Raw genomic sequence first — 12,810 nt, forward strand, 5'->3', positions numbered from 1 at the left:
ACTAAATGCAATCTACTCTCAGTAAATGCCTCACTGCTCTCCATCCACACCACTATCTGCATGGAGCCTGATGCCATTGGCCTGTGGCTGATTTGGATGTGAGGTCCTATTAGAAACTCTTCCTGCTACAGAACTTGTGCTGCACTGTGTTGTAAAATAGTCATTGCCTATTAAAGATAATAGTTAAACAACAAATGAGATATATGGCACTCACAAATTGTGCATTGGATTTTGGAAAAGATGTGCTACTTAGAATCAGCCAGGTGGATTCAAAAAAGGGGGCAATATAGTCTCTCATCCAGCTGAGCTGCACTTCTGCACAGGAACAAGTTGGGTGGTCCAAAAGTGTCTTTATGCATGTTTGTGTTGTCCCATTTCTGGCGCTGGCCATGTCCCTGGGTAAGCAAGGCTGCTCTAACTCATTCGTCTGCTAGTGATCTTAAGAGGTTATTTCAGCAGCCACTGGTTGCTGTGGCATAAGAATATAAAGTTGTGGCAGCATTAGAGGCTGTGGGGAATGCAAAAAGGCACTCAGTAGTGCTTGGATTGAACTTGGACAACTGCCAGAAATCTCTGTAATGCAACAGTATTATTGTATATGTCGGTAAAAGTCAGAAATTTCAACTGAAGAGGAGGAGGAACAAACCAGTATGTCTTATCCTACGTCCACTCTGCTAGATTTCTTAGAGTATATCAGCAAAATAGCAGACAAAGGAGACAATAGATTGTTTGGGTTTTTTTTGAAAACCCATTGATAAAAACCCTCACTAAGTAGCATTAAGTCTTGGGGTGAGGGGTAAAGGTTGGTCATAAATTAGAAAGTGGTTAAAACAGAGGAGAAATGAATTGTTAATTTTCAACATGGCCTAGCAGGATTCAAAAATCACTTGACATCTATACGAGTGATGAGAACATCCACAGTTCCGTTATATAAAATAAAATTATAGGAGGTGTAAACCCTCACTCTCCTGGGCACAAGCCCATCGCATGGGGGAAGGAAAGAATGTCTTCTGTGGACAGATTATTCCATAACTGAGTTATGAGTGCTCTTGCAACTCCTCTGAAGCAGCTGGTGCTGGCCATGGGCTCGATAGTCCTTTGGTCTGACCTGGTCTGGAAATGTTTATGCTGCTAAAATCTGGAAAATAAGAGAACAATAGTCATGCCCACTGACTCCCCATTTCAAGTACTGCATGCACCATGCCCTTCTGATCTCAATGGAAACCCTTTGCTGATGTTTCTAGGGGTACTATTCAGCCCACTACATAATGGATGACCTTAAGAGAGACCCATTGTATTGCCTGGACAATAACCACACTCACCTATTGCTGGTCGATAATGGCACCCATGGACATCCAGCAATAGAGGCTAAGCTGCGGACACAGTTAGAAAAATACATTTCGGAACGTGTTATCCCAGGTTGGTGCAGTTCTCTAACTTCAGATCATTCTGCTCAGGTGCTACAGGGCTTGATGCTACAGAACATACTGTGGGAGGAAACAAATTTTCTCATGTTGCCATGCTATGGATGACAAGTATTTTTGCTCATTGCCTAATAACAAAGAAGGCTTCTGACAGTATACTGTCAATGTGACCCATGGTGATTTGTGCGTATTTCAAGAAGAACATTCTTCTTATAGGTACAAATAAGTAGAGCTTACATACTCATGCAATAATTTGAGGTTCACCACAGAGCACAATTTACTGGATAAGGTGGATTTCAAGTACTATATGAAATAAACATTCCTTTCAGTTCGGGAATCAAAGCAATTTCACTTGCTGTGTCAGAGGAGATCACCTGATGGGCCCAGGTTTCTTTCCATCCTTACACTCTGTGTGTTGGGAATTCATCACTTTTGACAGATGCTGGTGTGTTGGGGGAAGGGTTGCCTGAGGAATCTGGGATTTGCCTTTTGTCACACCTCTGGACTCAACTAGCTGTATGTTTTAGGCCGACTGTTGCTTCTTGTTTATTATGATGTTTTTGGTCTTTATTGTGTGGTACTTTGTACAGCACATGGCACGGTGGGAACCATGACTGGGGCTCCTAGCCACTATGTTAATATAAATAATAATAACTGATGCTGATTATTAGCCACTACATGAATCATTTTGAAATAAATAAAATCAGTATTATACATTATTGTTATTAAGTATATATTCACTCAGACAATAAAACTGCACAAACTCATCACATGGCTTTAATTTCAATAAATATGCTTTTTGTTATCAACTAGTGTTTAACATATGAAACTCCTATTACATTAAACCCTTTAGATGTAATTGTAGGTGCTATATTTTAATTTTCTAATAATTAAATTTTACATTCATGTTAATGGTCCTTCAGCCTAACTTCTTGATTAATTTATTCCTTTAATAATTACTAATGTATAAATCTACCTACCATGATCCTATGTGTGTGCGTGTGTGTGCGCACATATATATTTTTGTGTATAGATAGTACAAACACAGGATTGTGGTAGGTAGATTTAGAAAAGAATCTCAGATTTTGACATAGGCCTAAACAGTCTGACACTCCCAATTTCCAGTCGGGATTGAGCTAACATACGAATGTTTCAGGTATTCCCCACCCTATACCAGAGTAATTCAAAACCTTGAACTCAAGCAGTCCCAAACTCGTGTGTGTGAAAATTGTAGATCTAAATTTACAGCTCAAACCCTACGTATTGTAAAGGAGTGATCTGACTTGACTCATGAGTAGTGTTGGGCCTCTGAAGTACAATTCCTCCTCTGCTCCTCTTGGGTGCTAGGCAATGTACCTGAATACTAAAGGGTCAGAAACCAACATGCAAATAAACTGCCCCCCGTCAAAATCATGTCATTTTTTTTTAAGCACTGTACATTGGTGATACTAATTACTTAAGACTTTAGCCTTGCTTTGTTACTTCTGGGAATACTGCATCTCAGTGTTGATGTCCTACACTAGATTAGGCAAAATGGGTTAGTGAGAATAACTAAAGGTCATGTAACAATGGAATAGATGACATTTAAAAGAGTTTGGTTAAATCAGCTGAAAGCCAGGAATACGAGTATTTGTGTGTAAAATATTATCAAAGCTAAATCCAATAAACCACTGCATAAGTGTGAAGTTAAAAATTATTGTGAAGTATAAAAATTGTTCAAATATATCAACACTGCTAAGTGAGACCCTCTCCCTTTTCTTTGGTATATTTCAGATTCTAATTATGGTGGGAAGATTCCAATTGTGTGTTTCACCCAAGGAGGAGGGAAAGAAACTTTGAAGGTAAGTCTGAAAGTAAGACAGAAAAATTAAGTGTGCTGTGGTGTCTTGTCCCAATTTTAACTGTATTCTGGGTGAGGCTGGTAGCAAAGTATTAACGTTGCCTGACACTTCCCATTATTAGACTCTATTTTCAATTGTGTTTAACTTTTCCAAATTTGGGCTGAAATTTTCCGTGCCACATGTCTGTCTCAGGCCGAAATGTTTTAAGAAGTTTCAGCCAACATGGATAAGCTGTTTCTGAGAAAGAGGCTAAAGAAAAAACCAAACAAAACTCTGGTGACCTTTAATTTGAGAATCTGTAGTGCCCTATGCTTTGAAGCAGGGACTTGTGTTAGATTGCTTTTTGCTGTAGAGACTGTCAGTAGAGACTGTCTAGAGTTTAACAGCAAAATTCTATGAGGATTCTATCTGCACTGGGCATGCTCCATCTCAATCCCATTCAGGACATTCCCTGCAATTGCAGCTCTGGGCTATACCAATTGTCACAATTCAGGGCAGTTGCATCTGTATTTCCCCATCATGGTCCACAGGGGCACCCACTCTATGCCCCTCAGCAGTCAACTCTCTTGGGCGGAGATGCAGGTCTCTCTCTCTCTCTCTCAATTGGTTTTTTTTCAGGCTGCACAGTTCCCTGCCTCTTCTGTGATATTCCCATCAACCCAGACTGCTTGATCAGGCCAACGTCAGCACTTGGCTTTCTCTCGAGAGCCTATGAACAACTGTAACGGCCAGCAGTTAACAAGTTACCACACAGCTCTTTCTAAGCAAACAGGGTTATTCTTAAGGTGAAAGCATTACAGAGAAAACATATGAAAAACAATAAAAGAACCAACACACATGTTAATAAGTTTACTAGAAATCAACCCCTCTCCCCCCACCCCCAACTCCCGCCAGGGCTGTGGTGGGAATGAGTCCTTGAACACTTCACCAAGGGGTTCTTCTGTGGATACTAGTTCAGCTCTGGACTAGTACCCCTATAATAACTTAGTCTTTGCTGTATACAGCTTGGACCTTTGATTTTGAACAGGTTATCAGTAGAGTGTGGACCTCTTCTCAGGCATAGCTTCAAAAGGCTGGGGATTTGCATAACTGGAGATGGGGAAGTGAATGCAAATTTCCCCTAGAGATTCTCCAGGCAAACCACTTGACAGATTATCTGAAATCCCATTCTTATCTGACACGTTCAGTACAGTCCTTTGAAGTTCATCACACTTCCCAGGTGTAACAAGGTGCTGCAGGGCTATCTTGGCTCTTGCCCCTGCTGGGCTGATAAAGTCACTCGGAGACCCTGGATTCAGTAACCACTGGTGCAATTTATTTACAGGTTGTACTCCCACCACCTTTACCATCTGCGGGGGAGCTACCTCCCTGCTTCCACTCCGTGCCTTTTCCCTCTCTGCCTGCTCACCCCTGGCTTCCTTCCCCTGAGGCTTTTATACAGCCCCAGCCTAATTAGGCAGCAGTTGTCTCTGCTTCCCCAGTTAGGGCCAGGTGGTCTAACCAACTCCAATTCACCTCCCTTAATTGAAGCTGGAGTGACACAGGGCTGGCTCAGCAGTTCCTGCTCAGCACCCTGCCACACCTGGGTTCATATCACATCTCCCCCAGCATACGATCCCAGCCCACAATACTACATTACCTTTGCATTTAATGCAACGGACTCCAAAGATACTTAAAGTTAATACTATAAGGTTTCCAAGGATATTGGAAGAAATTGCCATATCTGTGTAACCAATGTGTCTCAGAGGCTCACCAATTATACGGCATTGTGGGTAGTACTATGCAGTGCCTGGAGGGGATACTGAGGCTACAGGTTTGCATGGGGAAAACTGGTACAATATTGTGGCTCTTCTGGTGATTCATGTGGTGGAAATCTGTGCTGAAGGTTCAGGGTTCAAAGCCTGCTGGTGACAGAGGGAATTGCTACAGTCACACATAATAGAATTGACCCTAGTGCCTTAAAATGTGTGAGTCTATAACCTCATGTCTGGGGCTGCATGAATGGCATGGACCATCTATAATGAGCTAGATTGTGTTCCAGAGAAGCTATCTAGGCAGATGAATTGAATTATTGACACTCTTGTCAGGTCCAGCTGTAACCCAAACTTTTCAAGATGTGTTTGTAAAATATAATAAATTCAGTACAAATAATCAAAGCTGATTAGTAGTTGTCTCGTCAGAAGAGGATTAGAAATGATTATCAATCTTGTTGCTGCCAACACTCACGGAGATAGATGACTTTAATATATAAATGTATCATGCCAATTAAACTTATGTTATACTGATGATCATAGTCCCATCAAAATCAATATTAAAATTCATCTGTATAATTTCTTCACCAATGTTAATTAATCAATTTGTCAATGCCACACACAGACTGTGAAATATTAAAGTATGTCCTCAGAGTAACTGATTGAATGATGTTCTAATATGCCTGCATTAAGTAGGCTTTACCCACAGGTATTTACATCCGGTAGCATTAATTAACGTAGATTTTTAATTGTTTCAATATACTCTATCTTAATTTTAATAGTTAAAATTGTTCTTTGTTTCTAAAGCAATATCAATTCATTTAACATCACAAATCAAATATTTTTAAGATCAACTTCAGGTTGTTTTAGGTGTCGAAGTTTTTAATAACTTTGAAGAATAACTGGCTCATAATCCAGACAAGGGTCCGTGACAGTCTGACTATTTACTTGTCAGTGACACTGGAATGTTGTTCAGATGTTCATGTCTCCATTGTTACAGCTCATGGCTGGAGTGATCATCTCCAGAAGCAGATAAAACTTTGTTTTAGTCCAAGGAGGCATAGCAATAGTTTCCAAGCTGTCAACTTCTCCTGCTAAAAGAGACCCGAACTGAATAGTCATGCTTGATAGGTCTTACTGATGTCAGCAATTGGCAGAATCTGAGAGGGGGCCATACACAAGGCTTGTGTGTTTCTTTTCTAATCGTTGACTTCAGTTTAAGCAGAATAGAAGTGGAAATCTTTCAGGCTCCTTCCTTATTTTAATGTTCGCTATGCCCCACACAGGAAAAGATCCTTGGGCGAGGAGAACTTTCAGGTCATTTCTCAGGAGGCAGCATTGTCCGATCTTGGAAATGCCTTCTCTTTTGTGCAATTTCCTCCTACTTTTCCTGTTTTCTTTATTTACTCTGACATTCGCCCCACTATGATTTTTGTCCCTGAGCACCCATGCAACTCTCCATGGCCCTCTGCTCTTATTGAATTAGAGCAGGGGTTCTCAAACTGGGGATTGGGACCCCTCAGGGGGTCGCGAGGTTATTACGTACGGGGGGGGGGGTGTTGCAAGCTGTCAGCCTCCATCCCAAACTCTGCTTTGCATCCAGCATTTATAATGGTGTTAAATATATAAAAAAGTGTTTTTAATTTATAAGGGGGATCACACTCAGAGGCTTGCTGTGTGAAAGCTTGAGAACCACTGAATTAGAGACCATTGTAAAGAACTGGCATTGTAATGTCCCTTGCTGGTAATAGTGAAAATATTGGCTAGAGCTGGGGAATTCTTCAGTGCCTGCGCACAAGCCATACCAAAAATTGTTCACTTGGTTACTGAACAATAGACTTCAAATAGCTTGAACCTTTATTAATGACTGTTATCTCTGTCCCTCTCTGCTGTATTTTCCTAGGCTATCAATGTTGCCATCAAGAGTAAAATTCCCTGCATAGCAGTGGAGGGCTCAGGCCAGATTGCTGATGTAATAGCGAGCTTAGTGGAGGCAGAAGGCACTTTAGCTTCTTCATCTGTCAAGGAGAGGCTGCTCCGATACCTGCCTCACACTGTTTCGAGACTCACGGAAGAAGAGACTGAAAGCTGGATCAGATGGGTAGGTGCTTTGCCATAGTGTTGATGAGACAGATAGGAAAGGGGTGTGACGGTGCACTCCACATGCTGCATGGAAGCAGGCTTATGAATGTGAAGTAACTGGAATATGCTTCATGCAAAAGGTCTCTTGTAAGGTATCATAACAAAGGTTATAAACTACTGAATATGTTCCTCCTATCTGTATGCGTGTATTATTCTTGTATCTGAAGCTAGAAATATGAAGTATAACTCTGAGGTCCTATTGTAATTATGCAAAGTGTGGGCCATTAATGGTGGTTTAGAATCTTGATGGCTCCCATTAACTTGGACAATTGGTTGTACATGGTTTATTTACCTGCCAGCCTTCCTGTGTACGTGTGGGCCAACCCAGGAAGAATGGAGACTAGGGGATTTACAGTGACATGTGACCATGTCACCAGATAATGAAACCCATCTTAAATCCGGTACTTTTCCATTTAGAAGGAGGGGTGGGGACCCAGAGAGACAAAAGATTCCCATTTTGTGCCAAAGCTATAAAAGGGGGTGGAGCAGGACAAAGGGGGCTGCCAGTCATGAGAAAAACCCTGCTTACCAGCTGAGATGTCTGCTGGAACTAACAAGGACTGTACCAGGGGAAAGGATTGAGCCCAGACTAGGAAGGAGTCTAGCCTGTGAAAGAAGCTTATTGGAACCTCTTTGAGGGTGAGATATTCCCTCTAATCAGTTTCTTAATGTATTAGGCTTAGACTTGCGTGTTTTGTTTTATTTTGCTTTGTGACTTACTTTGTTCTGGCTGTTATTACTTGAAATCACTTAAATCCTACTTTTTATGCTTAATAAAATTACTTTTGTTTATTAATAAACCCAGAGTAACTGATTAATATCTGTGGGAGAAAACACCTGTGCATATCTCTCTTTCAGTGATATAGAGGGTGAACAATTTACAAATTTACCCTGTATAAGCTTTATACCCAGTAAAACGTATTTATTTGGAGTTCAGACTCCCAGAAAGGCTGAACACTGGGCTAGGAAAGTCCCTGTTAACTGAGAACCCCCTGGACTGAGTGAATCTCATTTTCAGTGAACTGCAGAAAGGCGTGTCCCAACCTCTTGGTCTGTGCTGGAGCTGACTGGAGAGTCTAACTCAGCAAGACAGGAGTGGAGGGGCACCTGTACTGGCAGGAGGGTTGTTCTCAGTGGTATTCCAGATCATTGAGTGACAGTCTCGAGGGGAGTCTTTGTGACCGAACCTGTCACAAGGGGGACCAGCGGGGAAAGGGCTACAGTTAAGCACTAAAGTATTTTAAACATTTAAAGAGCTTTCCTATAATAAATACGAAAACCCTTTCTCTCACAGTGTACATTTAGCCTATGCAACTCCTTGCCACAAGATACCTTTGAGGCCAAGAGCTTAGCAGGGGTTTTAAAAAGATGGGATGTTTACCTGGATAACAAGAACACCAAGGGTTACTATAATAAGGATTAAAATGTAAAATACCAAGGTGCTTAAAGAAGGATGTAAACCCTCATGCTTCAGGGCTCAAGCCAAACTCTAATCAATGGAGGTTAGGAAGAAACTTCAACTAAGGGCAGGTTATCCCATAACTATTTACTACATGATTCCTTACACCTTCATCTAAAGTGTCAGCTAGTAGCTGCTTTTCTTGGTAGGATACTGGACTAGAGGAACCACTGATAGGCTATCTGATATGTTTAAAAATGTAACTGTACTCAGGGAATCATCATCAGGCGGGTTTGTTTCCAGTACGGTTCCACAGGGATTGGTTCTTGGCCCTGTGCTATTTAAATTTTTTATTAATAACATGGAGGAAAACATAACATCATCACTGATAAAGTTTACAGATGACACAAATTGGGGGAATAAAAATGAACTGGACAGGTCAGTGGTTCAGAGTGACCTGGATTGCTTGGTGAACTGGGCACAAGCAAGCAATACATATTTTAACACAGCTAAATGTAAATATAGAGATCTAGAAACAAAGAATGTAGGCCATCCTTAGATAATAGGAGACTCTATCCTGGGAAGCAGTGAGATTTGGGAGAGGGGTGGATAATCAGCTGAACATGTACTCCCAATATGATGCTATGATCCTGGGATGTATCAAGAAAAGAATCTCAAGTAGGAGCAGAGAGGTTATTTTACTTCTGTATTTGGCACTAGTGTGACCGCTGCTGGAATCCTGTGTCCAGTTCTGGTGCCCACAATTCAAGAAGGATGTTGTTAAATTGGAGAAGATTCAGAGAAGAGACACGGGAATGATTAAAGGATGAGAAAACAGCCTTAAGTGATAGACTCAAAGAGCTCAATCTGTTTAGTTTAAAAAAGTGAAGGTTAAGGGGTGACTCAATCACAGTCTAGAAGTACCTACATGGGGAACAAATGTTTAACAGAGGGTTCTCCAATCTAGCAGAGAAAGGAATTTGAAGCTGGACAAATTCAGACTGGAAATAAGGCATGCATTTTTAACAACGAGAATAATTAACCATCAGAACAACTTACCAAGGGCCGTGGTGGATTCTCCATCACTGACGACTTTAAAATCAGGATTGGATTTTTTTTCTGAAAGTTCTGCTCTAGGAAGGATTGTGGGGCAGGTCTCTGGCCTGTATTATACAGGAGGTCAGACTAGATGATCACAATGGTCCCTTCTGGCCTTGGAACCTTTGATCTGATGAGCAGGGCAGCTCCTATGTAAGCTTTGTAAAGAAGAAAAATGCTGGGGTCTGGGCTGATTGACACAACCATTCACTAAACAAGCATTATAACTACTGCATGTCTCCGAGCTGACACGTCATTCTGTTCTTTTTCCATAGGTTTTCTTATGGCAACACACTTACTATGTTAAATGTATAACATTGCTCAAGTTTATTCACTTACTTTCCCCTCCTTTCAGGCTTAACAATGCCACGGACAAGTTCCCCCTTCCCCCTCTAGACTGGGCTGAAGCTAGTAATGCTAAGTTTGTACGCACACTGGCCACTCTTTAGTCACAGCAGTACACCACAGACACCCATCTCCTGCAGTGAAGTATAAGCTCACTACTACTGTTTATTGGGTGCAGATAAAAAATTAACATTGTCTTTTCCCAGCAGATTTGCTTTTTTCCCCTTGCTACTTTAACACGAGAGAGAGAGCCTCAGGACACTAGACATCACTCTGGGTGGTTTACGGGGCTTATGCCTTCTTGCCATGATGCCTGAAAGTGCTGTGTCTGCAGTGCTGCCAGCTTGGAGATGTTGGCATGCTCAGGATAAAAATCTGATTCCCTTGCCACCTAACCAACAGGCTGAGCTGTTTCAGCTGTGTTTCTACCCTCTTTAATAGTGGTAGGAAAAACTGAGTTGATGAAAACCTTAATGTTTAGTTATTTTTAGAAATGCAGTGCATAATAGCACTCACTCAAGGACCCATTATCATGTGGTAATTGGCTTTCTCAATTTCTTTTCCCAGTGCTTCATCGTGGGATCTCCTTATCTTTCAGTTGGTCAATTATTTTATGGCTGTGATCATCTCAATGGGGGAATGATTGCTCGTTAGAGCATCTGTTAAAATTCCTAATGTTAAGTTTATGGAAAATGTGCCATTACTTTCTGTACTCTTTTTGATTATTTTTTTCTTCTTAGCTTCATTTTCATCATGATTTTATTTTATTTTTTTAAATGAATGTCCTTTAACATATTCTTTACAAATCTAGGCATCGGAGTCAAGCAACAAAACTTCTCCATTGAACTCTTGCAAAGACTGTTGTGTATCATTTACAATTCTGTGCCCTTCTGGAAATGCCATGATGGGGGGAATAAATCTCTCTATCTAGGCTGCAACACAAGGTGGTTGTTCTGCATGGCTTATGCATATCACAAGATGATGGAGCAAACCAACTGCCCGTCTTGTGCAGTATCGTCTTTAAAACATTATATATTGGTTGCTATTAAAGGAAGGTTTAAACCTTTTATAATGCACCAAATTTTGCAATACCATCCCAGAGATGGCAGAGGTAAGAATTTATTCTTGAACCCAGCTCATGGCTATGCTGAGAAATGAAAGAACTGATAGGCTGCTGGATTCTTAATAGCTGAAGTGAAATTACAGTCTTTTAACAGTGATGTGGTATCCACCCTGCAGGTCAGAAACAAAACTGCAACTTTGGCCTAAAACCAAACATGAACCTTACTTCATATGTTTAAAAAGCATGATCCATGATTCAAAACTCCCAAATAGAACTGAACCTTGGGGTTGCCTGAAAGTTCAGTCTAGATATGGATCTTTATTTCACATCTGGCAGTGTATATTTATAGTTGGATGAACCAAAGCCTGGAATCCAAACTGAATTGGAAGACATTTGCAGTCAAGTTCTGTATCCGCGTTTTGTAATTTTGGTTCATTTCTACTTTATTTCACATGACTCTGCTTCTCTTGCTTCATTCAAAGGCTGAAAGTGTAAACATAAATTCCTTACAGTCTCTCAGATTTCTAACTTGACAGAAAGAGGGAAATTTCATAAAGCGCGTTGCTATGAGAACATAAGCTCTGTTTTTAGACTAGGCAAAGTGGCCAGAATAAACTTTTCCTTAACATATAAACTTCTAGATGTTTGGGAATTGGCACTACCACGGTATCTGAGATTTATTCCTTGTTAGTTTTTAATTTAGTGAGAATTGCCTAATTGGTCATCATTTTCTGGGTTGGGGGGGGGAAGGGAATGACAAGAAATTGCCATACGTTAAAGGATCATTAATCTTACTGTTTTTAATTTGTACTACTATGAGTTTATTATAACTTAATCGCTGGAATTCTCATTTTACATAGTTTGTTTTAACTATGTGTAGGGAGAGGACTTATGATAAACAGCTCTGTGAATAATACTGTATGATGGGACATTCTCCAAAGGGACATGAGCAGATAAACCACAAAGTCCTGAGAGAGCTTTAGCATTGTACTTCTCTTTTTGTAGATCAAAGAAATCCTGGAAAACCCTCATCTGCTAACTGTTATTAAAATAGAAGAAGCTGGAGATGAAATCGTGAGCAATGCCATTTCGTTTGCTCTGTATAAAGGTGAGCACTGAGCTCTCGCCCATTGGCTTTCATTTCATTTTGCTCTTAGGTACAAGGATGGCCCCCTGGCTAGGGCAGTAGCCTAGGAAGCTGGCTATCTGGGTTCAATTCCCTGGACAAGTCTGTCTGTGCCTTAGCTCCCCATCCTGTCATGATTCTTATCTGCTGGACCATCTCCGTGGAGGGTGGAATTTTCAAAGGCACCTAAAGGAAGTCCCAGTTTGGCCTGCCATTGATGTTAATGGGAGTTAAATTCATGGGGAAATGGCGAGTGCACCCTGCATATGAGAAACAAGCATTGAGAACAGGAGACTATCCCCTTGCCCCATCCTGCATTGGTACCCTCTCCTGGCAGTTGTATGGCTGCAGAAGAAGAAAATGTGGTTCCATACTCTTACTGAAGCAAGTCAAAGTATTGGAGTAACTCAGGCCTGGTAATTCCAGTGTGGAGAGGGAAGCCCACTGCAAATACTAAGGAATTAGATCCTCTAAAATGTTGACTTTGACATAATATGGAGTATTTTCTGCAGATTAGGAAATGACTGAAAACCAATACAAAAGGGGTTTCTCCAATTATACTGTAGTAGATGGATTACTCAGCAGCTTGGGGTGTAAAACTCATAATAAAAAGGCTTGAGA

General features: G+C 40.9%; 1 protein-coding gene across 1 annotated transcript in view; it reads left to right on the forward strand.

Moving 5' to 3' along the window:
- Positions 1–12,810, forward strand: part of TRPM8 (transient receptor potential cation channel subfamily M member 8) — an 81,541-nt gene that overhangs the window by 16,741 nt on the left and 51,990 nt on the right. Inside the window, exons 6-9 of the mRNA XM_038421737.2 lie at positions 1,245–1,419; positions 3,198–3,265; positions 6,920–7,117; positions 12,069–12,171. Coding sequence (XP_038277665.1) covers positions 1,245–1,419; positions 3,198–3,265; positions 6,920–7,117; positions 12,069–12,171 — 544 coding nt within the window. The remainder of the gene's footprint in view (positions 1–1,244; positions 1,420–3,197; positions 3,266–6,919; positions 7,118–12,068; positions 12,172–12,810) is intronic.

This window comes from Dermochelys coriacea, chromosome 11 (genome assembly GCF_009764565.3).
Source record: "Dermochelys coriacea isolate rDerCor1 chromosome 11, rDerCor1.pri.v4, whole genome shotgun sequence".
Taxonomy (NCBI): domain Eukaryota; kingdom Metazoa; phylum Chordata; order Testudines; family Dermochelyidae; genus Dermochelys; species Dermochelys coriacea.